The sequence below is a fragment of the Lacerta agilis genome, chromosome 14 (genome assembly GCF_009819535.1).
Source record: "Lacerta agilis isolate rLacAgi1 chromosome 14, rLacAgi1.pri, whole genome shotgun sequence".
NCBI classification, from domain to species: domain Eukaryota; kingdom Metazoa; phylum Chordata; class Lepidosauria; order Squamata; family Lacertidae; genus Lacerta; species Lacerta agilis.
Window position 1 is genome coordinate 18,945,306 of NC_046325.1, and position 20,837 is coordinate 18,966,142.

Here is a 20,837-nt window from a genome sequence, read left to right on the forward strand (position 1 = left end):
ATCTTCACATATAAATCTGGCAATGACCTGTGCGGACAGCATGCATTACTCCTTTTGGAAAACAACATTAGAGAAGTTATTTGAGAACATAAAAGTAGCTCTGTTAGATCAAGGCCAGTGGCCCACCTAGCACAGACCTGTTCTCACAGTGGTCGGGATCCGTAATCAGGATCTAAGCACAATAGCAACCTCCAGGTATTATGCATCCTGCTTTTGAGCTTTCGAGTGTGTTCCGGCTGACCCAAGTTTTGGACTCAGTGGACATGTGGTCAAATTCATTTGTTATGTCAGTTTCGCATTCTCCAAGTGCGCTACATGGGCGGGGACAAGAGGGGGAGCTGCACCCCTAAGTCAATACAAATCTGAGGTTCTGCCCCCCCCCCCCAAACAAAAATCCTGGCTACTCCCTTGGTGCGCTAGTCCTGGCCAGTACTTAGCAAAAGTCAGAGGACAGAGGCACTCTTGTATTTTTCAATTACACAGCTCAGTGTACTGAGGGGAAAACACACACACACACACACACACACACACACACACAAAAACGAATTAAGCTCTGGGGAAATGCAACTCCTGGTTAAAGGCACATGTTTGACCCACCCGCTCCTTCGCCAAGAGAGGCACGCGGAAAATACACGCCGAGGGGCTTTCGCTTTAAGAGCCTCCCACTGGACTCTGGCTGGGGTACAACCTGGGTGTCGCTTAGCTTGGAAAGCGCTGAAGCAGCAGTCTCCGGAGGGGGAAGGAGACGGCCAGGGGCCTGTTGCAAGAACCAGCCTGGAAGGGGCGAGAGGAAGCTCAGCAGCCCCCAGCATGGAAGGCTTGTAAGCAACTGATCCCCCAACCCGCAAAACAATAACCGTGCCCGCCCCCTTCCCAATGCCCACCTCGCGCCCCTGCCCCACCCCCGCTTGCTTTTTGCAACAGTGCCCCATTGTCCTAATAACAGGAGGGGGGTGGGGATGCGTGCGCACGGGGCATGGAGTAATAAACGTAATATTCGCGCCACTCAAAGGTCACTGAAACTAACATGCCCCTCCCTCCTGATTCTTTGCCTTTAAGTTTGCCGCCGAGTTCCTGCTACCGTAATGCAGGAGAATCTCATCAGGGAGAGTTCAAAAATGCAGGCAGCTGCGTCGATGCCCTTCGATCGAAGCGAATAAAAGCTGGAGGATCGACGCAACGTAACAGCCCGCAAAGATCTGCGGACGGTGCACCGCACAATGCCCAGTCAAAAAAATAAATAAAAAAAATTCCTTCCAGTAGCACCTTAGAGACCAACTAAGTTACCTGCAACTCGCACAATGCCTAGTTCATTAGGGTCAGCTGGTAGCCATGGAGTCACGCGCTGGCAAAAGGTGGAATTTGTTGCTTGGAGTGTGGCGGCTGGAGTTTCAGTCAGGAAGCCAGCTTATCCCTACCTCGCAAGGCTGTTGTGATAAATGGGCCACGTCCACATCCATGTATCAGTGGAGGAAGAGTGGGGATCAGATGCAAAAACTTTGAAGCCCCATGTATTGCACACAGCTTGCCAGGCAGTTGGGTCGCTTGTGAGGCTCGTGTTGAACAGTTTATAACAGATTGTTGGCCTATTTGTGCTTTTCCTGACATCTCTTTAAGGTAAAGATAAGACACCTTGGTACTGCACACTTGTAAAAGGCCACAAGACATCTGACCGGGAGGGAAGGCAAGGGATGGGTCTCATTCAGAGATACTTTGGCCATCTCCCTTTGCAGTCTTGTGCATGTTTATTTGCAAGTAAATGCCATTCATTTCCCAGAGTAAGCATGCAGAGGATTGTAGCCTTAGCATTTGCCCCAAGGCAAAATGCATAACATCTTCATAGCGCATGTTGGATTCTGTGTTCAATATCTAAAAAGTGCACATACTGTGCCTCTTGCTTTACATGACCTTTCAGCCCCTTTGTGTTCCATTTTCTCCCTCCCTGCCCAAAATCTGCAGCTACTACCACAATGAGGCCAACACGTCATACATCTGATGTAATGGGCTTTTAGTCTATCGAAGCTTATTTATGTCACACAAACTCATTAGTCTTCAAGGCAGGCCGAGCCTCCTTTTTGGGTGCATGCGATAGCAAATGTTATCCCTACAGTATCTTTGCACTGCCTCCCCGCCACCCACTCAGCGCAAATGTCATACTGATGTTGTAGAAATAACAATTGTGCTTAATGTCACTGTGGCAACTATTGATTGACCCTTCAGGGGTTGGTTGGTTGCTTGGTTAAGGCTTCAGTGCATATCCCTCCCCTGTGCCTATTATATAAGCAGCATGAACTATGCAAAACAGTTAATACAGGTTGAAGAATTCAGATTTTGTCAGGAGACTTTGGTTGTTGCTGTTTGTATATATAAAGTATACACACATCTGTCTATGCACGTTCCCACGGCAGCCCCCAGGCTCCCCCCAAGGAAGCCTACCGTGCGGCAATGGTGCTCTCTGGCGCAGGAGATGCCCTCGGCTATCGCAACCAGCGCTGGGAATACTGCACCTCAGGGCCCCAGATCCACCAGGAGCTCCAGGAGATGGGGGGCCTCAGCAAGGTTCGGGCAGCCCTCCCTGACTGGCCTGTCAGCGACGACACTGTTCTGCACCTGTCAACTGCTGAGGCCCTGGCCACAGGTGAGTGGCAGGAAAGGCTGGGCAGCCTTACAGCCTTTTCTTGAAATAAAATAAACAATAAAATAAAAAATCCTTCCAGTAGCACCTTAGAGACCAACTAAGTTTGTTCTTGGTATGAGCTTTCATGTGCATGCGCACTTCTTCAGATACCTTTTTTTGGTAGGCCCTTGTTCACTGAGGAATAGCGTTTTTCACTTACAGCAGAGCTCCGCCTACATAGGGCTGGCTCTGAGGGGCTTCTCAGCAAAGTGTCATCTCTTGGGTCTCCTTCTATGCCCATTCTGCTGCCTATAGGTTCATTAGTTCGCAGCCAGGCAGCAGCTCTCCAATCAGCATTGGGCAGGAAGTCCTTGTTGTTGTTGTTGTTGTTGTTAAAATTTGTATACCATCCTTCATCTCAGGGCATTTCAAAATACGAACCAACCTGAGATTTTCACATGGGGTGTGGTGGATGTGGGAATGCAGAGGAGATTTATTTTATTTATTTATTTTAATGCAGAGCACTTCCTGTCTTTGTTTCCTCTATCCAGGGAAGGAAGGGGAACCGCTGTTCCAGGAGCTGGCCAAACGCTATGTCGAAGCCATGAACGACATGGAAGGGAGGAAGCCTGGGCCCACAAGCATTCTGGGTAACTTACGACGGCACTCCTCTGTGCAAGTTACAGCAATATAATTCTGTTTGAAAACAAATACACCCCTGCTCCGTACACACACAGATACTAATCCGACACTAAGGAAGTGGTGCTGATGTGAATAGGCAAAGAGCTTTGAAGTGCAGTGGGGGGGTGGCGACCTTCACTGTGCCTTAAAGTGCTCTTTTGAAAACACCATCAGTGTTGCTCCTGTAGTACTCAGCAGGTATTGGGGCAAAACTCAAATTAGCTGGCTTCACTTGTCATTCGCTGCGGCCCCATCTCCTTTGAGTTTCCAGGGCACCAACCCTCTGTGGGGGGAAAGCAGATCGAACAGTAATGATATTTTGCAGAAAAAAACTAAAAAAGGGGTAAAAGGTAAGGAGAAAGGAGCTTAGGATCAAAGGCCATTTTTAGAAAAAACCACAGAGTAAGGTCAGGAGGCCTATTTTCTTTCCACCCTGTATGTTTCCTCCACTTTCGACGGCAGCCTTTGCAGTTGTATTCTGTGAAATAAACGAAATGCCAAGGGCAGCTTACATAACGGCTTAACAGCACAAGCAGTTTGGCCCGTACACATCTTCGCACGTCTCTCGTTTTCCTCCCGCCTGCAGGAACATCTCAGTTGCGTCCAGGGGAGCCAAACGGATATCGCATTCCCTTCAACCCCGGTGCCACAGGTTGTGGTGCAGCCATGAGATCCATGTGCATTGGGCTCAGGTAACGTGGTGTGCTGTGGTGGTGGGGACACACATAAGAAAGGACGAAGCTGGGGCCAAGCGGAAAAGCTGAAGGCCAAAGTCGGACTCCAGCATGACCCCCAGCCACCGTCTCTCCCAGGTATCCTCGCCCTTCAGACCTGAGCACTTTGGTCCAAGTCAGCATAGAAAGTGGAAGAATGACACACCACCACCCCACAGGTAAATGGTTATGTGCGGTGGTCGTCCTGCATCAGGGCGCCTTTCCTGGCAATGGTACATAAAAGGGACAGTGCTGAGATGGGCAGGAGGGCTTTCTCCGTGACTTGAAAGCTGTGGGTGGGTGGGTGTTCGGAGTAGTGGCCAGTGTGGGTCTTAGGGCTACAGGTCTACCCATACAGATGGACAAAACCCTGAGGTGGTAGAATAGGGACTTCAGGCTGCAGGTGGAGGATCCTCTGTTTGAACACCCCTTGCATTGAAATTTCCCTGAGAATTGAAGCCTAGTACAGTAAGCAAGTACGTTGCTCGGTCCCAGCTCCTGCCAACCTACCGGTAGCAGTTCAAAAGCACATCAAAGTGCAAGTAGATAAATAGGTACCGCTCCAGTGGGAAGGTAAACGACATTTCCGTGTGCTGCTCTGGTTACGCCAGAAGCGGCCTAGTCATGTTGGCCACTTGACCTGGAAAAACTGTCTGCAGACAAACGTCGGCTCCCTCGGCCAGTAAAGCAAGATGAGCGCCGCAACCCCGGAGTCGTTCGCGACTGGACTTAACTGTCAGGGGTCTTCAACCTCTCTCTACAGCAAGCAAAGAGCCAGAGTACGGTTATCCATGGTGTGTTCATTTTCTGTTTGCAGGGAGTTTTTAATACAGAGTAGCATTCAGAAAGTGCCGCCACCCCGCCATTTGCATTCTGAAGCGATATTGTCAATTCTACCACTTCATTCTGTGGTATGTGTAGACCCAGCCTAAGTATTTTGAGGGTGACGGCAGATGTGACATATTAACACAGGTCATCCTGGGTCCTTCACTTTTTTTGCACTTTACATACTACCAGATAACACACCACCAGCAAGCATGCAAAAATGCCTTGCCTCTCCCTTAATACTGCAGGATGGCAACCCGTCGTTGCTTGTTTTTCAAAAATTAAATTAGCTTCTCCTAAGTGTATGTATATGTACATTTAAAACCTGTATCTCTCACCTTATCAAATAATTGGCAAACTTTTTCAAAACTGTTGCCAAACTGTTCTGCGGGAAATTGTGGGGTGGTGATGTCACAGGTGCTGTGCAATAGGCCCCTCTTCAAAGCCAGCTTTACCTTCATAATGAACTAAACTGGGGGTGATGGGGGGAAATGCAGAAACATTTCCCCCACCAGGGATGAAAGAAAGCATATTTGTATTGAACCAGTGAGTATTTTTTAAAAGTTGAGCTCCCTGCTAAGCCATAAAGTCTACTGGGTGGGCCTTGGGCAAGTCTCTGTGTTGTTGTTGTTTAGTCGTTTAGTGATATCCGACTCTTCGTGACCCCATGGACCAGAGCACACCAGGCACTCCTGTCTTCCACTGCCTCCCGCAGTTTGGTCAGACTCATGTTCGTAGCTTCAAGAACACTGTCCAATCATCTCATCCTCTTGTCACCCCCTTCTCCTTGTGCCCTCAATCTTTCCCAACACCAGGGTCTTTTCCAGGGAGTCTTCTCTTCTCATGAAGTGGCCAAAGTATTGGAGCCTCAGCTTCAGGATCTGTCCTTCCAGTGAGCACTCAGGGCTGATTTCCTTAAGAATGGATAGGTTTGATCTTCTTGCATTCCACGGGACTCTCAAGAGTCTCTTCCAGCACTATAATTCAAAAGCATAAATTCTTCGGCGATCAGCCTTCGTTATGGTCCATTCTCTATAGCCTAATCTACTTCTTGGAGCAGCAGTGAGGATAGAATTCCTTGAGGGATCCTCACTTCCACCCTATCCGCTTCCTCTGTTGTAGGCTATCTGGGAGCTCTGGCCTCTGCTCTGTTCACTTCTTATGCAGTGCAGGGCCTCCCCCTTGAGCGCTGGGGATCTGGATTGCTCAAGACCCTGCCTCTTGCTTTAGAGTACATTCAGACTGCTGCAGCTGAGAGTGATGCCAATGTGGGGGCCTGGGCTTATTTCCAGGAGAAATGGGAGTGGTAAGTCCTTTGGGTGTGCTCTGGTACGGCGAAGGGGGACCTGAGTAACTGGAGGGTGTTGTTATTTTATTTTTTAGGATAATGCAGTTGAAAGCTTTTACCCCTCTTTTTTCCAGTGTGCATCTTTTATCAGGATGGCTAGAAACTTGCTTTTGTAAAATGAATAAATGAACTAAGCCTAGCCTACCTCACAGCTTTGTAAAGATAAAATGGATTTGGGGGGAAATAATCGGTTGTATCCAACAAAGTCATAATCAGAGTAGACCCATTGAAATCAATAGACCTGACTAGTTTAAGTCCAGTAATTTCAGTAGGTCAACTCTGAGTAAGTTGGAGGCAACCCAGCAAATGCTATCTTGGAGGAAAAACTTAAATCTCCTTGTCAAAATTTGATTGTCTATTATAATTTTAACACACACACAACCTACCGTGTTCCTACTCTCTTTATGTACCCAATTAGAAAAAAGGAGCTTTTAACAAAATTTGAAGGGGGAGGTTTTGACAAGACAACAATTCAACATTACTTTCAAACAGAACTTAAGATTGAGTTTGATTTTTAAAACAAGCAAACAGCAAAATTCAAAGCTGAATTCGGGGGGGGGGGAACCTCACTGTGAAGGCAAAACAATATATTGGTTCTAATAGTAACGTTCATCAGGTAGGTCAGAGTAAAGAGAGTAATTGTGGTGCAGAGGTCATTCTATTTATTTCACTGTACACTCATTGGCTCTCAAGGAGATCTTGGATTCTTGGCTTTTTCACTTCTGCTCTCTACCCTTTTAGGTACCTCTCTGAACGGGGCCTGGCTACAGGTCAGGGCCCTTGTCTGTTTCCTGCTGCCTATAGTCCCGCTGAGCGTGACATCATCTACAAAACCTTCAGCCTGGACGGGTGGGCTGGACGGAGCGGTCACGATGCCCCCATGATTGCGTACGATGCCTTGCTGGGCGCAGGGGAGAACTGGGAGGAGCTCTGTGGGCGTTCCATGTTCCATGGGGGTGAGTCGAAAGGAGGCAAATCCTGCCCGTCCCCCACTGTAAAAGTGGCCCACCCTAAAGCTGGCTGCATTTCATAGAATTGTAGAGTTGGAAGGGACCCTGAGGATCATCTAGCCCAACCCCCCTGCGATGCAGGAATGTGCAGCTGTCCCAAATGGGGATCAAACCTGCAACCTTGTTGTTATCAGCATCAGGCTCTAACCAACTGAGCTAACTTGTTTTCTCGGTGTGTGTTTTCCTGCTCACCCACAGGGGATAGTGACTCTACAGGGGTGATTGCTGCCTGCTGCTGGGCTCTGGCTCACGGTTTCAGAGGAGTCCCAGAAAATAACCACATGGCGCTTGAATACCGAGACAGGATGGTGGCTGCAGCTGATGCCCTCTATCACCTTGCCTGGGGACAGACTCCTGTTTGAAAGACGTTTCTGCTGTCTAGCATCTAAGGATGCACTAATCTAGGCATCCCCAAACTCCAGCTGTTTTGGGACTACAACTCCCATCATCCCTAGCTAACAGGACCAGTGGTCAGGGATGATGGGAATTGTAGTGCCAAAACTTCTTCTCACATAATAATTTCAGGTCTTCACATTTTCACACCAATTTATGATCTGTGCATTGCACAGTCCTTGTGAAAATTAATCAGCGTTTTAGTGAGAATTTCACCTGATATACATTTGTATGTCATTTCCCCTAATAGACATATTTTTCTGCAAAGCAATTTCCCTTATTGTAATGTTGCTTTTCACTAACACCTGTGTTTGTATGTACACTTTGCCCTAATATATGCATTCTTGTACATGTTATTTGGTTGGAAAACTGCATTGCAAAATTTGGAGAAGCGCCAATGTCCAAGGATGGCTTTGTTTCAATTTGCATATTGTTTTGGAAAGGGCAAATTTGTTAACTTCGCCTTTAAACGTGAACTGAATCTAATTTCTGCTCCATCTCTAACTTGCATCCCAGTCCCCTGAGAGAGGCCCTGAACATGAGTCGCAACAAGCTGAAAAAAATGTCCTTCACAGAATAAACTGAGGCTGTGTTTGCGGTTCTGCCTTGTGTTTCATGGGAGGAAAATATCAGGCATTGGATTTCTGAGATCCTCTAAGGAACCTCCTGTGGCCTGGGAGATCTTCCATGTGATCCCAAAGCTATGGTGGAGAACTGTTTTTAGTAAGTGGTGAGGGAAATGCACTCTGCACATGTCCAGAGGCACTGTCTTCTTTATTATATCTTCACATACACCATTGGGGGAAATAATTTTGTGGGTGAAATCTTGGCCTCTTTCAGAGAACCCAGCAGTCTTAACTTCCATCTACCCCACTCCTGTATGGCCCAGATCCCATTCTTCTCCCAAAGAACCCAGGAGTCCTGGACACACACAGAGACCCAGCCATGATGGTTTAATTTGGCACCAAGGCAGTGTTTTAGGGTAGCCAAGCTGGGATGTGGGGAAAAGAGAGAGAGAGAGAGAGAGAGAGAGAGAGAGAAATGTACTTTCATTTTTAACCCCTGAGCAGGGATGTCAAATCAATGCAGAAACACGAAGGGCTACCCATCTCTGCATCTGTTGGGAAGGTGGTTCTGGTCCCAAAGAGTGATTGGCTTCTTTTGTTAGGTTGTCATGATTCTTTACAATACAGGATTATGGGAAATGTTTCAACCCCCATGAACAAGCCCATGAACTGCATGACAGCAGCAGTCAACGAGACCACAGACCCACAGCAGCAGAGGATGATGGGATTAGCCACAGCTGCTGCAGAGGATGATGGGAAAGTAGCTGCAGTCTTGGGAAATGATGAGGTTGGTCATAATTCCCTAGGAGCAAAGACTGGTGCTAGTAAATGGTGCACGGAAGACGAAACTGCTGGCGTAGGCTTGGCGTTGGATCAAACCAGGAAGGCATCCACAGAAGCAAAGCATGATGAGAAGGTTACAAGCGTGGTGGGCATTCATCACCAGCAGAAGAACATGATGAGAAGCTGCTGATGCAAGCAGAGCATGCTGGGATGGCCACATCTAGTCTCCAGTGGCAGACCATGATTTTGTTTGTCCACAAGAGCAGAGAATTATCATACGATAGCCGGGCGTGTTGGCATGTCCTTAATCAGCAGGGCATGATGGGAAGGTTTCAACAATCATTTGAAGCAGAGCATGATGGGAAGGTGTTGGTGACATAATTCTGTGGTGAGAGTTTCAAGCCGAGCCTTCTGAAAGGGGAGGGCTCAAGGTCTCACTGGAGTCTGTGCGAGGTACAAATTATTGTTGGAAGTAGCAGCTAGGATCCCACGGGGGCTGACATGGGTACTGTAGACACCTCCAGGCAGGTCGTTCAGTACCCCTGTGCTCTGGCAGAAGAGCAAGATAAGACAACACATCAGAGAAGGCAGAAGGCTGTACTCCCCAGATCTCTTCTTCCTACACCCAACCAACCCTTTCCACCTCCTTCCTAAAAACCAACTATCATTGAGTCATGCAACCTGAGAACATAGGAGCATCTAAACCAGCCTCCTGTTTCCAATAGAGGCCAGGCAAATGCTTACAACTTGCAGGTTCTCAAACTTGTATTCAGAAATGTGCTGCCATGGAACAGCCACAGCCGATGGTTGATGGCAGAATCTAGGGGGTGGGCAACCAGCTCCCATCAGCCCTAGCTAGTGTGACCAATGGGCAGGGATGATGGGAGTTGCAGTCCAGCAACATCTGGAGGGCGCAAGTCCCCTATCCCTGCCATAGTCTAATGGTGATGGATGTGCTAGATGGGGTGGGGTTGGGGGTTGGGTATTCGTTTCCACAATAATATAAGTTGAGCAATCATTTGAGCATGATTGAAAGATGTGCAATTGTGTGCAGCAAATGCCCTGGGTCAGAAGGGCAGCACGCTCCGACCTCTGCCGCCAGTCAGAGGAACAAGGGCTGGTGGGTCCATTGCAACATTTCTATCCAAGCAAGACAGCCTGCAAGGGCTCCATTGGGACAAAAATGTATGTTTGCAACTTACCCCTTTGTTCAGGCACTGATCTCCATCTACTCCCCTTCCCTTGTTTGTGTTGCCTTTTTTTGGTTTGTAAGCCACAGATCAGGGCCTCTCTACATCTGTTTGTTTGTTTGATGATATGAACTACTTTAGGAGACATTATTTGTCTGCAAACTGGGTTAAAAGATATACAGTGGTACCTTGGGTTGCAGACACGATCCGTTCCGGGGTGCCGTTCGCACCCCAAAAAGTCTGCAACTCGAGTGGCAATATTGCACTTCTGCGCATGCGCGAACTGCGCAGAACCCGTGCCAAATGCAACCCAAAGCGAACACAACCTGAGGTATGACTTTAAAATCAATGAATGCAAACCTCACATTTAAAATGCAACACAGCCACTGTGTAAAAAAGCCCCGCCCCTTACTTGATCCATGCTAAGTGCTAACATGGCATATAGATGAAGCCTGGGACAGGGCTATCCTCCATTGGCGATTCTCAAAACAGTAGACCACCTGAAAATGGCTAAAAACCTCAGTGGGACACTTATTTTTGCTTTCTTCAGTGCCAACATCATCAACATTATATTGATGATTATATTATAAAAAAAAACCACAGGCATTAAATCAGGGTCTTGTTGACCTGTTTGATTAACCCTGGACAATCAAAAGGGCATCAGTTTCCATGTCAGAAAATAACAACAAGCACAGGTCCAAATACAGATGTTTTTGGTTGTTCCAGAAACTCTCAGCAAATAACCTGGGTGGAGCTTGTGGACCACCGCTGGTGCACAGACTACAGTTTGAGAACTTCTGGACCATCTTTGATGGGGCTACACCACTGGACCCAGTATTGTCTTTATCTAACCCAGTATTGTCTTCTCTGATTAGCAGCAGCTCTCCAAGATCTCAGGCATAGGCCTTTCCCATCGCCCGCAATGCCAGTTTCCTTGATCTTGAGACCCCAGAGAGTAATGAACTTGGGGCTTTGCCGCACAATGCCTCTGCTCCCCCACTGAGCCACAGCTGTTTCCCACAAGCGACCCCAGCTAAGCCACCATACCATGAGGATTCTCCTGTCAATGAGCCGACATAAGTTATTCCGGCTCCCACCAGCTATGATATGGTCAACACCGAGGAAGTGGCAGGTATAAATCTGGGGAAAGAGGAAGGGGAGAATCAGGCAGAAGGATGGAATGAAGAAAGGGGAACATTTTGAGTCCCATCATGCCATACAGTACTGCCGGGAAGGAGTAGCACCTCACTAGAAGATGGGGAAAGGGACCCTCTCAGGGATCTAGTACATTTTATAACCAGATCTTTTTGGGTGATGAGGAGCCAGGCCTGGAGAACACACAAGATGCTTAGCCCAAAGCAAGGGTTGGGTGGAATGGGGTCAAAAAGGGTCTTCAACCTGCGAGTGGCCCCGGAAGTCTTCTGGGATGTCCATGATCTTGGAGCCAGTTTCAGCTTCCCAGATCTGGTTGAAGTAAAAAGTAGGATTTGTGTTTATTAAACCCCCCTTTTTAAAAAAATCGATATTTTTAAAAAAGACACATATATGATTTACACATGCACAGTTTATTTTTAGCAATGTATCTCTCACTACCTCTAATTAAAATCAAACTAGACCCCCTGTGGGATTTGACTTGGTTTTTACTAATTAGCAAACTTGAGGGGGCTGAGTTTTGGGGAAAGAGCACCCTGAGGTAGAATATTTAAACCTTTCTTCCCTTGCCCTAAATCTAAATAAATCTTCCCCATTTCAAGCTGCTTGGTAAGCTCCTTATCCCAAGTCACACCATTGGTCTATCTAGCTTAACAATGACTGGCAGCGGTTTCCCAGCCATACCTAGAGAGGCCTGGGATTGAACCTGGCACCTTCTGCATGCAAAGCGAATGCTCTTCCACTGAGCTAGGGACCCTCCTCGCTCCACCAGGGAAAAATATAGCCACCTCTGAAGTACCTCTTTCTCCAATTCTCACCTGCAAGGTGTTGTGCCTCCTCCAGGAGCCTGTCAGGATATGTGTCCCAGTTTTGTCTATCGAGACGGCGTCGCCACAGACGTGAGGCCCAGAGAGGCGCCTGTGGCAAAGGTGGAGCAAGGGTGCAGAGGAGGAGGCGAGAGCAAGAAGAGAGGGGAAGAATCATTAAAGGCTAAGAAGAGCAAAAAAAAAAAAAAAAAAGGCAGGAAGGTGGGTGGGGAGGGCGAGAGAAGATTGAGGGTGAAAAGGGGAAGGGCAGTGGGGGAAGTAGGGGGCGGCTGCGCAGGCGTACCGTAGGGAATTTGATGACTGCATGCTCCAGAACTGAGGGGACAGAAGCCAGAGAACTGAGGTTAGGTGGGGCTCTCCCTCCAGCATCTGCCTGATAACATTTCCCTTTTGCCTAAGCTCACAGAGAAGCAGGGGTTGCTGGGGCCCATTGGAGTTGATAGGGCAAAAGGCAGGGAGCCCAACAGTAGGTGGCGCCAGAGCCAACTAATGTTTATTTTGCTCCATCCTCTTCCTTGCTGAGCACAGAGACTGAGGAGGAGGAAGTTGACATGCAGGGCCACCCAATGGGCTGGCTGTAAGCAGGAGGGCTGACAGGTGGGGGTTGCCTGACGGCATAATTACCGTACTTTTCCGTGTATAAGACTATGTTTTTCTTACCAAAATAAGGGGTCGTCTTATACATTGATAGTGCATAGTAGGGACGTGGGATTGGTTGATGCCGCGAGCCAGGGATTGTCAGCAGCGTGTTATTGGTGACCTTGGCAAGGGGTGGTGTTGATTGGCTGTTGATTGCTTCCGCCAGTGAGGGGCAGATATTTGGAGGCTGTTGCAACGTGCACAAGTGTTAGCGTAGGTCAGATGGGTCCATGCTTTTCAGCAATCCTCCCCTTAAAAAGCTCAACAGCTCTGGGCAATCCACCCCCATTTTCTGTATTTCTAGTCCCCCAAAATAGGGGGTGTCTTATACACGGGGGCGTGTTATACACAGAAAAGTACGGGAGCTTGGTAGGAGAGTGTCCCATTTGGTAGGAGAGTGTCCCATTTCCCCTAATGGACCAGCCTCCGCTGCAAGGGAGGAAGGCCAGCGGTGTCTAAACTTCCTTCCTACAGCATGGCCAGGCCAAGATATTCTGCCACCTGAGGCAAAAGGACAATATGACGCCCCTTCCATGTACAGATATTGACTAGACTGGTGGTTGAATCACACTGGTAACAGGACAGCCGGTTAGCTTAGAGGGCACAGGGCAGACCAAATGACAAATACAGCTCTGTCCTCCAAATATTTTCCTTTCAATCCCGCAACACCTGCTGCCTGAGGTGACCATCTCACACTAGCCTTCAAAGAACGCAATCAGGACTTGGGAGCCATTGATTTGCTGCAGAACTCCTGCACATTGCAAAGGATTGTGGAAGATGCTACGTCCTGCTAGAATTTGAAGTTGTGCCCCCAACAAATTGAGAGTGCGCCCTAAAATATGGTGCCAGTTTTGGGACTTTTTTGCTGGGGCTGGAGGTGGAGACTTGGGCCTCCCTAATCTGGAAGAGGTGTAGGTGCAGAGAATGCAAGCAGAGAATTTTACCAAGATGCCTTTGAGCTTCTTGTGGCCTTAACAATTACTTGACCCAACTGCCTCTGGAGCTGGGCCTGTAGACTCGCATTGCACATTCCCCAGTAATTCAGCCCCACCAACACTCATTTTTGCCCCTCACCTCACCCAAGCCTTCTACTTCCCACATCACAGACCCCATCACCTGCACTGTGTCATCCCATCCTCCAGAGATAAATCGTTCATCGTTGTCTGGGAAGAAGGTCAGGGCATATACCCGGGACGTGTGCCCATCCATCACAGTGGGGGAGTAGCTGGAGGAAGAAAAGAGTTGCTGCTTAGGAAACCAAAAGCCAGCCAAAACACACACACCCTACTATATCCAGTGTACTGCAAGTACTCCTTATTGGTACTGCCCAGTGTCCTACTACCAGCATACCTTGGGCTAAAAGTCTGCAATTTCGCCCAGGTCTGAGCATCATACATGTAAATCCCGGGCCCTGATCCACCTGTGAGGAACTTGGAGCCAGAAGGGTTGAAAGTGGCGATCATTGTCTGGCGGTCTTCCGTTATGGTTCTCACGCAGGTGCGGGAGGGAACATGCCACAGTTTCACTTTCCCGCCGGAATCTGTGACGGAGAGAGTGAGTGGACAAAGGATTTATTACGACATGAAAGGTAGGCTCCTGAGGCAAATATTTTCATGGGGCATAGGGAGGAACAGAACAGAATTCTGAACAATTTTTTTTTTTACTTGAATCAGCTTGCAGAAATCCACATTCACCGCTGAGGAAGCTGCCAGATTTTGGAGAAAACCCAGATGGAAATACTGTATGTGACAAGAGGGTTTAATAGCATTCAGGGTCGTGTGTACTTATGGATAGGTGAATCAGTCCATTTTGGTTTCTCTCTGTTTTTCATTCTTGAGTTTGATTGCCCACATTTTCACAGCATTTTGTGATTCTTTTTTTTCCTTTTTTTTTAAATCATCATGGAAACTCATCAGTGTTTTACTTCAAATTTCTCCTACACATTTTTGTATGCAATTTTGCCTAATGTGCAAATGTTTACAAATCTTGTTTTACATTATATAGTGCACCTTTGTATGTTCCTTTATGCCCATTTTACTCTAGCATATGCATTTTGGGGCACATTATTTAGCTAGAGCACTATGCTACAAAATTTGGAGAAGTACAAATGGAGAAGGATGGATTCAGAAAGCATGAATTAGGTAAATGTAAACTGAATCAAATTACTTTCCCATCTCTACGTATACCACACCTTAAAAATAACTAAACATGAAAGAATCTGCAGCAGGAAAAGCTGGATTTTGAGACCTGTATTAGTTTTGTATAATCTATTTTCCTTATTTTGCTACTTTAATTGTTAATCAATATTTTGCTACGTGTGAGATAAACAAAAGCACTGATGTTCCCACTCCAACCATTGGGGATCTTATTTGACACCTCTCTGGATTCTGAGTTTTGACAAGTCATTTTCCACACATTTTCACCACAGGGGCTAGAATCTTGCCTTTAAAAGAGAGAGAAAAGATTCTGCACCCATTATTTGCCTTGCACATAATGCTGACATAAGAACAGCACTGCTGGATATAACCAAAGGCCTTTATTATCTAGTACAGTGGTACCTCAGGTTACAAACACTTCAGGTTACAAACTCCACTAACCCAGAAGTAGTTACCTCAGGTTGCAAACTTTGCCCCAGGATGAGAACGGAAATCGCATGGAGGCAGCGCAACAGCAGGAGGAGGCCCCATTAGCGAAAGCACGCCTCAGGTTAAGAATGGTTTCGGGTTAAGAAGAGACCTCTGGACCGAATTAAGTTCATAACCCGAGCTACCACTGTAGAGTCAAACCTTGGCTGTCAAACTTAATCCGTTCCGGAAACCCATTTGGCTTCCGAAATGTTCAACAACCGAGGAGAGGCTTCTGATTGGTTGCAGGAGGTTCCTGCAAACTCAAGCTGAAACCGCATCAGACGTTCGTAAACCAGAACACTTACTTCTGGATTTTCAGTGTTTGGGAGCTGAAACATTCCAAAACGGATAAGTGAGGTCTGACTGTATCCTGTTTCCCAGAGTGGCCAGTGAATAACTCACAAACTTTAAGAAGAGATATTTTCTTCTTGACTTTTCTTTTTAAAATCCTTTTTAGCGATAATGGAAACCATGAAAGGGTGGAGGAGAGTCAAAGGATTCAGGGGATCCTAAATGTTGATGTTGATGTTTAATGTTTAAATTAAAATTGGCAATGTATTTTTTCCCCTTGATAATCTCTCTTTATTATTTAAAAATACACATAAAAATACAAATACACATAAAGACAAACACAAACACAACAAAGTAAACATAAACATAAACAAATTGCTATTCTTCTCTTTTCTTATTTACAAACAAATTCTTGTACCTCCAATTATCCTCATTGCATTTTTAAGCTATTATACCTATATCGCGTACAGTTATATATTTCATTTACAAATCATAATTTTCCATCCTTGGCAATGTAAAACTTAATAAAAAAGTTTTTTTTTTTAGTCCTTTTTACTGGAGCTGTCTTTTTTTTGACACTTGAAGTCAAATGTGGCTGTATTGGTTGTCTTTGGCAATTGTCTATGGGTACATATCTTGAGTTTGACAGCACTTTGACGGTCACTGTCTGCCATCAGTTCAATAGCACATGTGTCATGCCCCTGGTCCTGGGTGTCATTAAGGCTGAAGTCCAGGGTTGCCTCCTCTCTGGTCAAAGGGAAAGGGAAAGGTATTACTCACAGGTGGCAAGCAAGACATCCCCGTTGTGAGCAGGCCCACGAGGCATAAAGTGCAGGGAGGTGACAGGTAACCCAAGGGCTTCAGTCTCACTGTCAGCAAGAACTTGATGAAGTGACCCATCGTTCACAGAGTACACCTTAATCAGAGGGGGGAAGAGGCTGTCAGGAATGCAAAGAGGTGGGCAGAACACAACACATGAACACACTATGCAAAAGATCATGCAAATCGAATCAAATTACCTCCCCATCTCTATGTATACCACACATTAAAAATAACTATTCTCATGGAACAAAAATTGGAGTCATCAGATTGAAGCTCAGAAGATGGCACACCAAGATCTCTGCACAGCATGAGCTGTGAGATACCATTTGTGTAGAGCTCAGCTCAGAGCATGAACCCCAGGGAGCGGACTAGCACATCGGGGCTGGCTTCAGGTGGTGGCAGACCTGGGCATCTGCAAGGCCCCAAGACCAGCAGAGAGCACACGGCTCTCCACTTTGCAAAGATTATTGAAGAAGATCAAATGTAGCCTAAGAGAATTCTCATTTTCCATGTCCTGACTCTTCTAGATTGTGTTTGTGTGTGGGGGGATGTCCAGTTTAGGTTCCCATGTCCGAAGGACCTCCAATCCTGGAACCAGCTCTGCATCCGTTTAGAGAATGTGACAAAAGCCAGCCCAGCTTATGAGATGGACATCTTCACGGTCTTTTGCAGTGGAAACAGAATGCGGTGCAGCTCATAATATAGATCAAGGTTGGTGAGCCAGCAGCTCAAGGGCCAAATCCGGCCGTCGTCAATATTTTGTCTGGACCGTAATAACCCATAAGACTGACCTTAATGGTACCAGTGCGTATTCCTGCTGCAATCCGTGTCCCTTCATTATTGAACTGGCAGCAAAGAAGCTGATCTCCACAATCTCTGTGGAGGGAATATATGCCCAGATTTATTTGTTTGTTTGTTTGTTTGTTTGTTTACTGGTATTTATTTAGTCTGTCTATCTGTTAGTCATTTTTGTGTTAGAATTTCTAGGCTGTTTTTTAAACTAAAAACTATAGGCCTTCATATAGCCCCATGGGCTAACCTGATGCCCTCTGGAGACTCTGGCCTACAACTCACATCAGTTGATAGGAACTGTAGTCTAAAATAATTAGAGGGCACCAGGATGGGGAAGGCTGCTATAGGCCTTTATTTTTCACCTATTGGCCTTCATGTATAACAAATGAAGTTATAAATAATGAAAGCATACGATCCACAATAAAACAAGATCAAATGACGCAGCCAAAAGCCACCCCGTCAAATAAAACAGATGAAGGTGATATAAAACTTGATCAAGGCAAAGGCCTGACAAAGACATTGGGGTTTGACAGCTTATCAAAAAGCCCACATATTTTTTTTTGTTTTTTAATACAATTCTCCAAGGGAAGGAAGCTCCACAGGCTAGGCTACATATACACTGTATATTTAAAGCACACTTCACCCACCCACCCTCATTGTTTATGGGCAGTGTAATTTGCCGTCACAGAACTATAATTTCCTGCATGCTTAACAAACTACAGTTCCCATACTTCTTTGGATGGGGTGGGAGGAATGTGATCTCTATCGGCTTTAAACGCACGGTGTGTGTGCAACTCTAGATGCCGCAGAAGAGAAGGCTGCCGCATGTCACCGACAATCTTGCTTCTGATTGCGGTGGGAGATCGTGAAAGCAAAGCCATCATCAGAGGCCAGCATGGCTGGGCTTCTGGAGAAAGCCCACACCCCAGCAGAGGGCAGCCTGACAAGAGAGTTTCAGTGAGCAGGTGAACCAGGGATAGCCAATGCCATGTTTTCCAGATGTTGTGGGATTACAACTCCCATCATCCCTAGCTGTTGGCCGCTCTGCCTGGGACTGATAGTTGCAGGGGCGTTTCTAGCCCCTTGACTGCCCTAGGGGCGGGGCATCGCGGCATGTGCATGATGCACGCACACAGTGCAACACCCCGCCCCTGGGAAATGACGGGCGGCAGCTTCGGGAGTCTCTGCAGGCTGCAGAGACTCCTGAAGCCACTGCCCACCCGGCACTCCTGAAGCCGCTGCCCGGGCTCCCTCGGCGGAGCGCAAGTCGGGGCAGGGGAGAGGGGCGGGCCAGCGAGGAGGGGTGTCACCCCTCCTTGCTGGCCTGCCCCTCTCCATGCCCCGGCTCCGCAAGCCAGCCAGAGCGCGGCATAGAGGCAAGGGGCGGGCCAGTGAGGAGGGGGTGGCATCCCCCCTTGCTGGCCGCCCCTGCGGCTCCACCCCGGCAGTGCCGAAAATAGCCTTAAACAAAAAACGGGGGGGCAGGGCCACCGCCCAAAGTGTCACCCCCAGCAGGGTGCCGCCCGGGGCGGACCGCCCCCCGCCCCCTTGCTACGCCCCTGGATAGTTGTAGGTCTACCACATCTGGAGGGCACCACGTTGGCATCTCCTGAGACGGACTCAGAGAGAGTGTCTTTCCTAAGAGGCCTCCAAAAACTGGAGTCAGCACTAGAAGCATGAGCAGGCGGTCGTTAAGAGATATCCCAGACCTCAGCCGTGAAAGGCTTTAAATGTAATCACCAGCATTTTGAAATATGCAGGTGGTCTGGGTGAGTTTTGAGGGGAGAGGGGTACGTAGCATCTAGGGAGGGAAAGGCCTGCCAATTTTGTAAGATAACCAACATACTTAAGTCTAATTAATGCACAAAGGGGTTAAAACCCCGAAGCAAGCTGTCCTGCCAGGCTTAGCTCACCTTGGCTTGGGAAGGGCTCTGTAATCAAGCCTTTGTTCCCCTCTAATCCGCCTGATGAACTTGGTTTGTGAAGAGGCTAAGCTGGTTGCTCCAGTTTAGGCGCATAGCTCTAATAAGCTTCTCTTGAGTTCCTGTACCAATAATTTACGAACTTTCACCACTGTGACTAAGGCAGGTTTTACTGCCTGTGCTGTATGGAAAAGCACATTAACCTGACCTTTAGAGAGTTTGTTAGTAAACAATTTTTAATTTATCAAACATGTGGTCTTTTTTCTCTGCTGAGAGAAGAGGGAAGTTTTGGAACTTACAATGGGATATTTTAAAGGTAAAAGAGCCTATCTTTCTGTGCTTTAAAAGGTAAAGGTAAAGGGACCCCTGACCATCAGGTCCAGTCGTGTCCGACTCTGGGGTTGCGGCGCTCATCTCGCTCTATAGGCCAAGGGAGCCGGCGTTTGTCCGCAGACAGCTTCCGGGTCATGTGGCCAGCATGACAAAGCCGCTTCTGGCGAACCAGAGCAGCGCACGGAAACGCCGTTTACCTTCCCGCTGGAGCGGTCCCTATTTATCTACTTGCACTTTGACGTGCTTTTGAACTGCTAGGTGGGCAGGAGCTGGGACCGAGCAACGGGAGCTCACCCCGTGGCAGGGATTCGAACCGCCAACCTTCTGATCAGCAAGCCCTAGACTCTGTGGTTTAACCCACAGCGCCACCTGGGTCCTTACCTTGTGCTTTACCTTGTGCTTTACTCTGTGCTTTACCTTGCTGCATATTTTGTGATTTTAAATCTCTGCTGGGGTTCTCCTCAAGAAAATTATTCAGCATTTTAGTGCAAATTTCTCTTTTTTCCTGCAGATTTGGCTACTGTGCACATTTTTGCAACCAAATTATCCTAGCAGGATTCATTTCAATGTTGTTTTCACCAACAGACTCATTTTCATGCACACCTTAACCTAATGTATGCATTTTGGTAAACAGTATTTGCAAAATCTGGAATTTCGAAGGCCACCTTGCAGTTTCCGTATTATTTCAGAAAGTGTGGATTTGATAGATTCTGCCTTCAATGCGAATTGAATTCCACCCCCATCCCTAATTCACATCCATTGCCCCCCTGGTTACCTACATCGTATGGAGCAGCCGGAGATCCCCGGAGATGGAGGGGCTGCTTGTGACGTTCTCTTGAGGGTTGGTGGTGGGGGCAGGAGCGCTCGGTCCTGCCAGGGACAGGCGGCCCCGCCGTGCAGGCTGCATTGCCCAGGGGGTGTGGGTCTTTAAGGGGAGGAAAGATACTCTGTTAGGGACACTTGTTTTGTTGTTTTGTTTTTTTGCTTTGTCTTCTGGGCCCCTTTCCAACATTCTGAGGAGGGAGCAAAGCTCAGTGCTTTGGTGTGCAGAAAGACCCCTGTTCAATCCCTGGAATCACCAGTTTTAAGAAGACTGGTTGCTGGCGTTAGGAGAGGCCTTTGCCTGAGAATCTGGAGAGCCACTGCCAGTCAGAGTAGACAATGCTGGGCTAAATGGACATATAGCCTGACCTAGTGCAAGGCAGCGTCCTTCCCTCCTTGGCATTCCCTGCTGCCCCTCTGTCATTCATCCTTTCCCCGCATCGCTCCCACTGCCCGTCCACCTCCTGCAGGCCCTCCATCCCCA

At 47.6% G+C, this 20,837-nt stretch overlaps 2 protein-coding genes across 2 annotated transcripts; one reads left to right on the forward strand and one right to left on the reverse strand.

Annotated features, from left to right (window-relative positions):
- The first annotated feature begins 558 nt into the window (after positions 1 to 558).
- LOC117059043 (protein ADP-ribosylarginine hydrolase-like) lies at positions 559 to 7,607 on the forward strand. The gene is made up of 8 exons (XM_033170513.1): positions 559 to 821; positions 2,409 to 2,638; positions 3,169 to 3,267; positions 3,885 to 3,990; positions 4,111 to 4,190; positions 5,959 to 6,142; positions 6,926 to 7,140; positions 7,393 to 7,607. Exons 1-8 carry the CDS (start codon positions 562 to 564, stop codon positions 7,554 to 7,556), a joined length of 1,338 nt encoding a protein of 445 aa, XP_033026404.1. The 5' UTR covers positions 559 to 561; the 3' UTR covers positions 7,557 to 7,607.
- Positions 7,608 to 8,344: 737 nt separating this feature from the next.
- Positions 8,345 to 20,452, reverse strand: LOC117059358 (uncharacterized WD repeat-containing protein alr2800-like). Its single transcript, XM_033171028.1, has 10 exons — positions 20,311 to 20,452; positions 17,276 to 17,360; positions 16,443 to 16,578; positions 14,095 to 14,284; positions 13,861 to 13,969; positions 12,389 to 12,420; positions 12,097 to 12,196; positions 11,525 to 11,590; positions 11,174 to 11,266; positions 8,345 to 9,485 (listed from the first exon to the last, which is right to left on the reverse strand). Exons 1-10 carry the CDS (start codon positions 20,436 to 20,438, stop codon positions 9,363 to 9,365), a joined length of 1,062 nt encoding a protein of 353 aa, XP_033026919.1. The 5' UTR covers positions 20,439 to 20,452; the 3' UTR covers positions 8,345 to 9,362.
- Positions 20,453 to 20,837: the final 385 nt, after the last annotated feature.

What these genes read in the sequence shown, in the direction of transcription:
- LOC117059043 (XM_033170513.1), top strand. Translation starts at nt 562, where the DNA reads ATGCAACTCCTGGTTAAAGGCACATGTTTGACCCACCCGCTCCTTCGC. An exon ending in TCCATGTGCATTGGGCTCAG is followed by an intron (nt 3,991 to 4,110) that starts GTAACGTGGTGT and finishes CGTCTCTCCCAG; the next exon opens with GTATCCTCGCCCTTCAGACC. An exon ending in TTCCAGGAGAAATGGGAGTG is followed by an intron (nt 6,143 to 6,925) that starts GTAAGTCCTTTG and finishes CTACCCTTTTAG; the next exon opens with GTACCTCTCTGAACGGGGCC.
- LOC117059358 (XM_033171028.1), bottom strand. Translation starts at nt 20,438, where the DNA reads ATGCAGCCTGCACGGCGGGGCCGCCTGTCCCTGGCAGGACCGAGCGCT. An exon ending in GGAGGCACAACACCTTGCAG is followed by an intron (nt 11,591 to 12,096) that starts GTGAGAATTGGA and finishes TACTTCAACCAG; the next exon opens with ATCTGGGAAGCTGAAACTGG. An exon ending in ACTTCCGGGGCCACTCGCAG is followed by an intron (nt 11,267 to 11,524) that starts GTTGAAGACCCT and finishes CTCTTTCCCCAG; the next exon opens with ATTTATACCTGCCACTTCCT.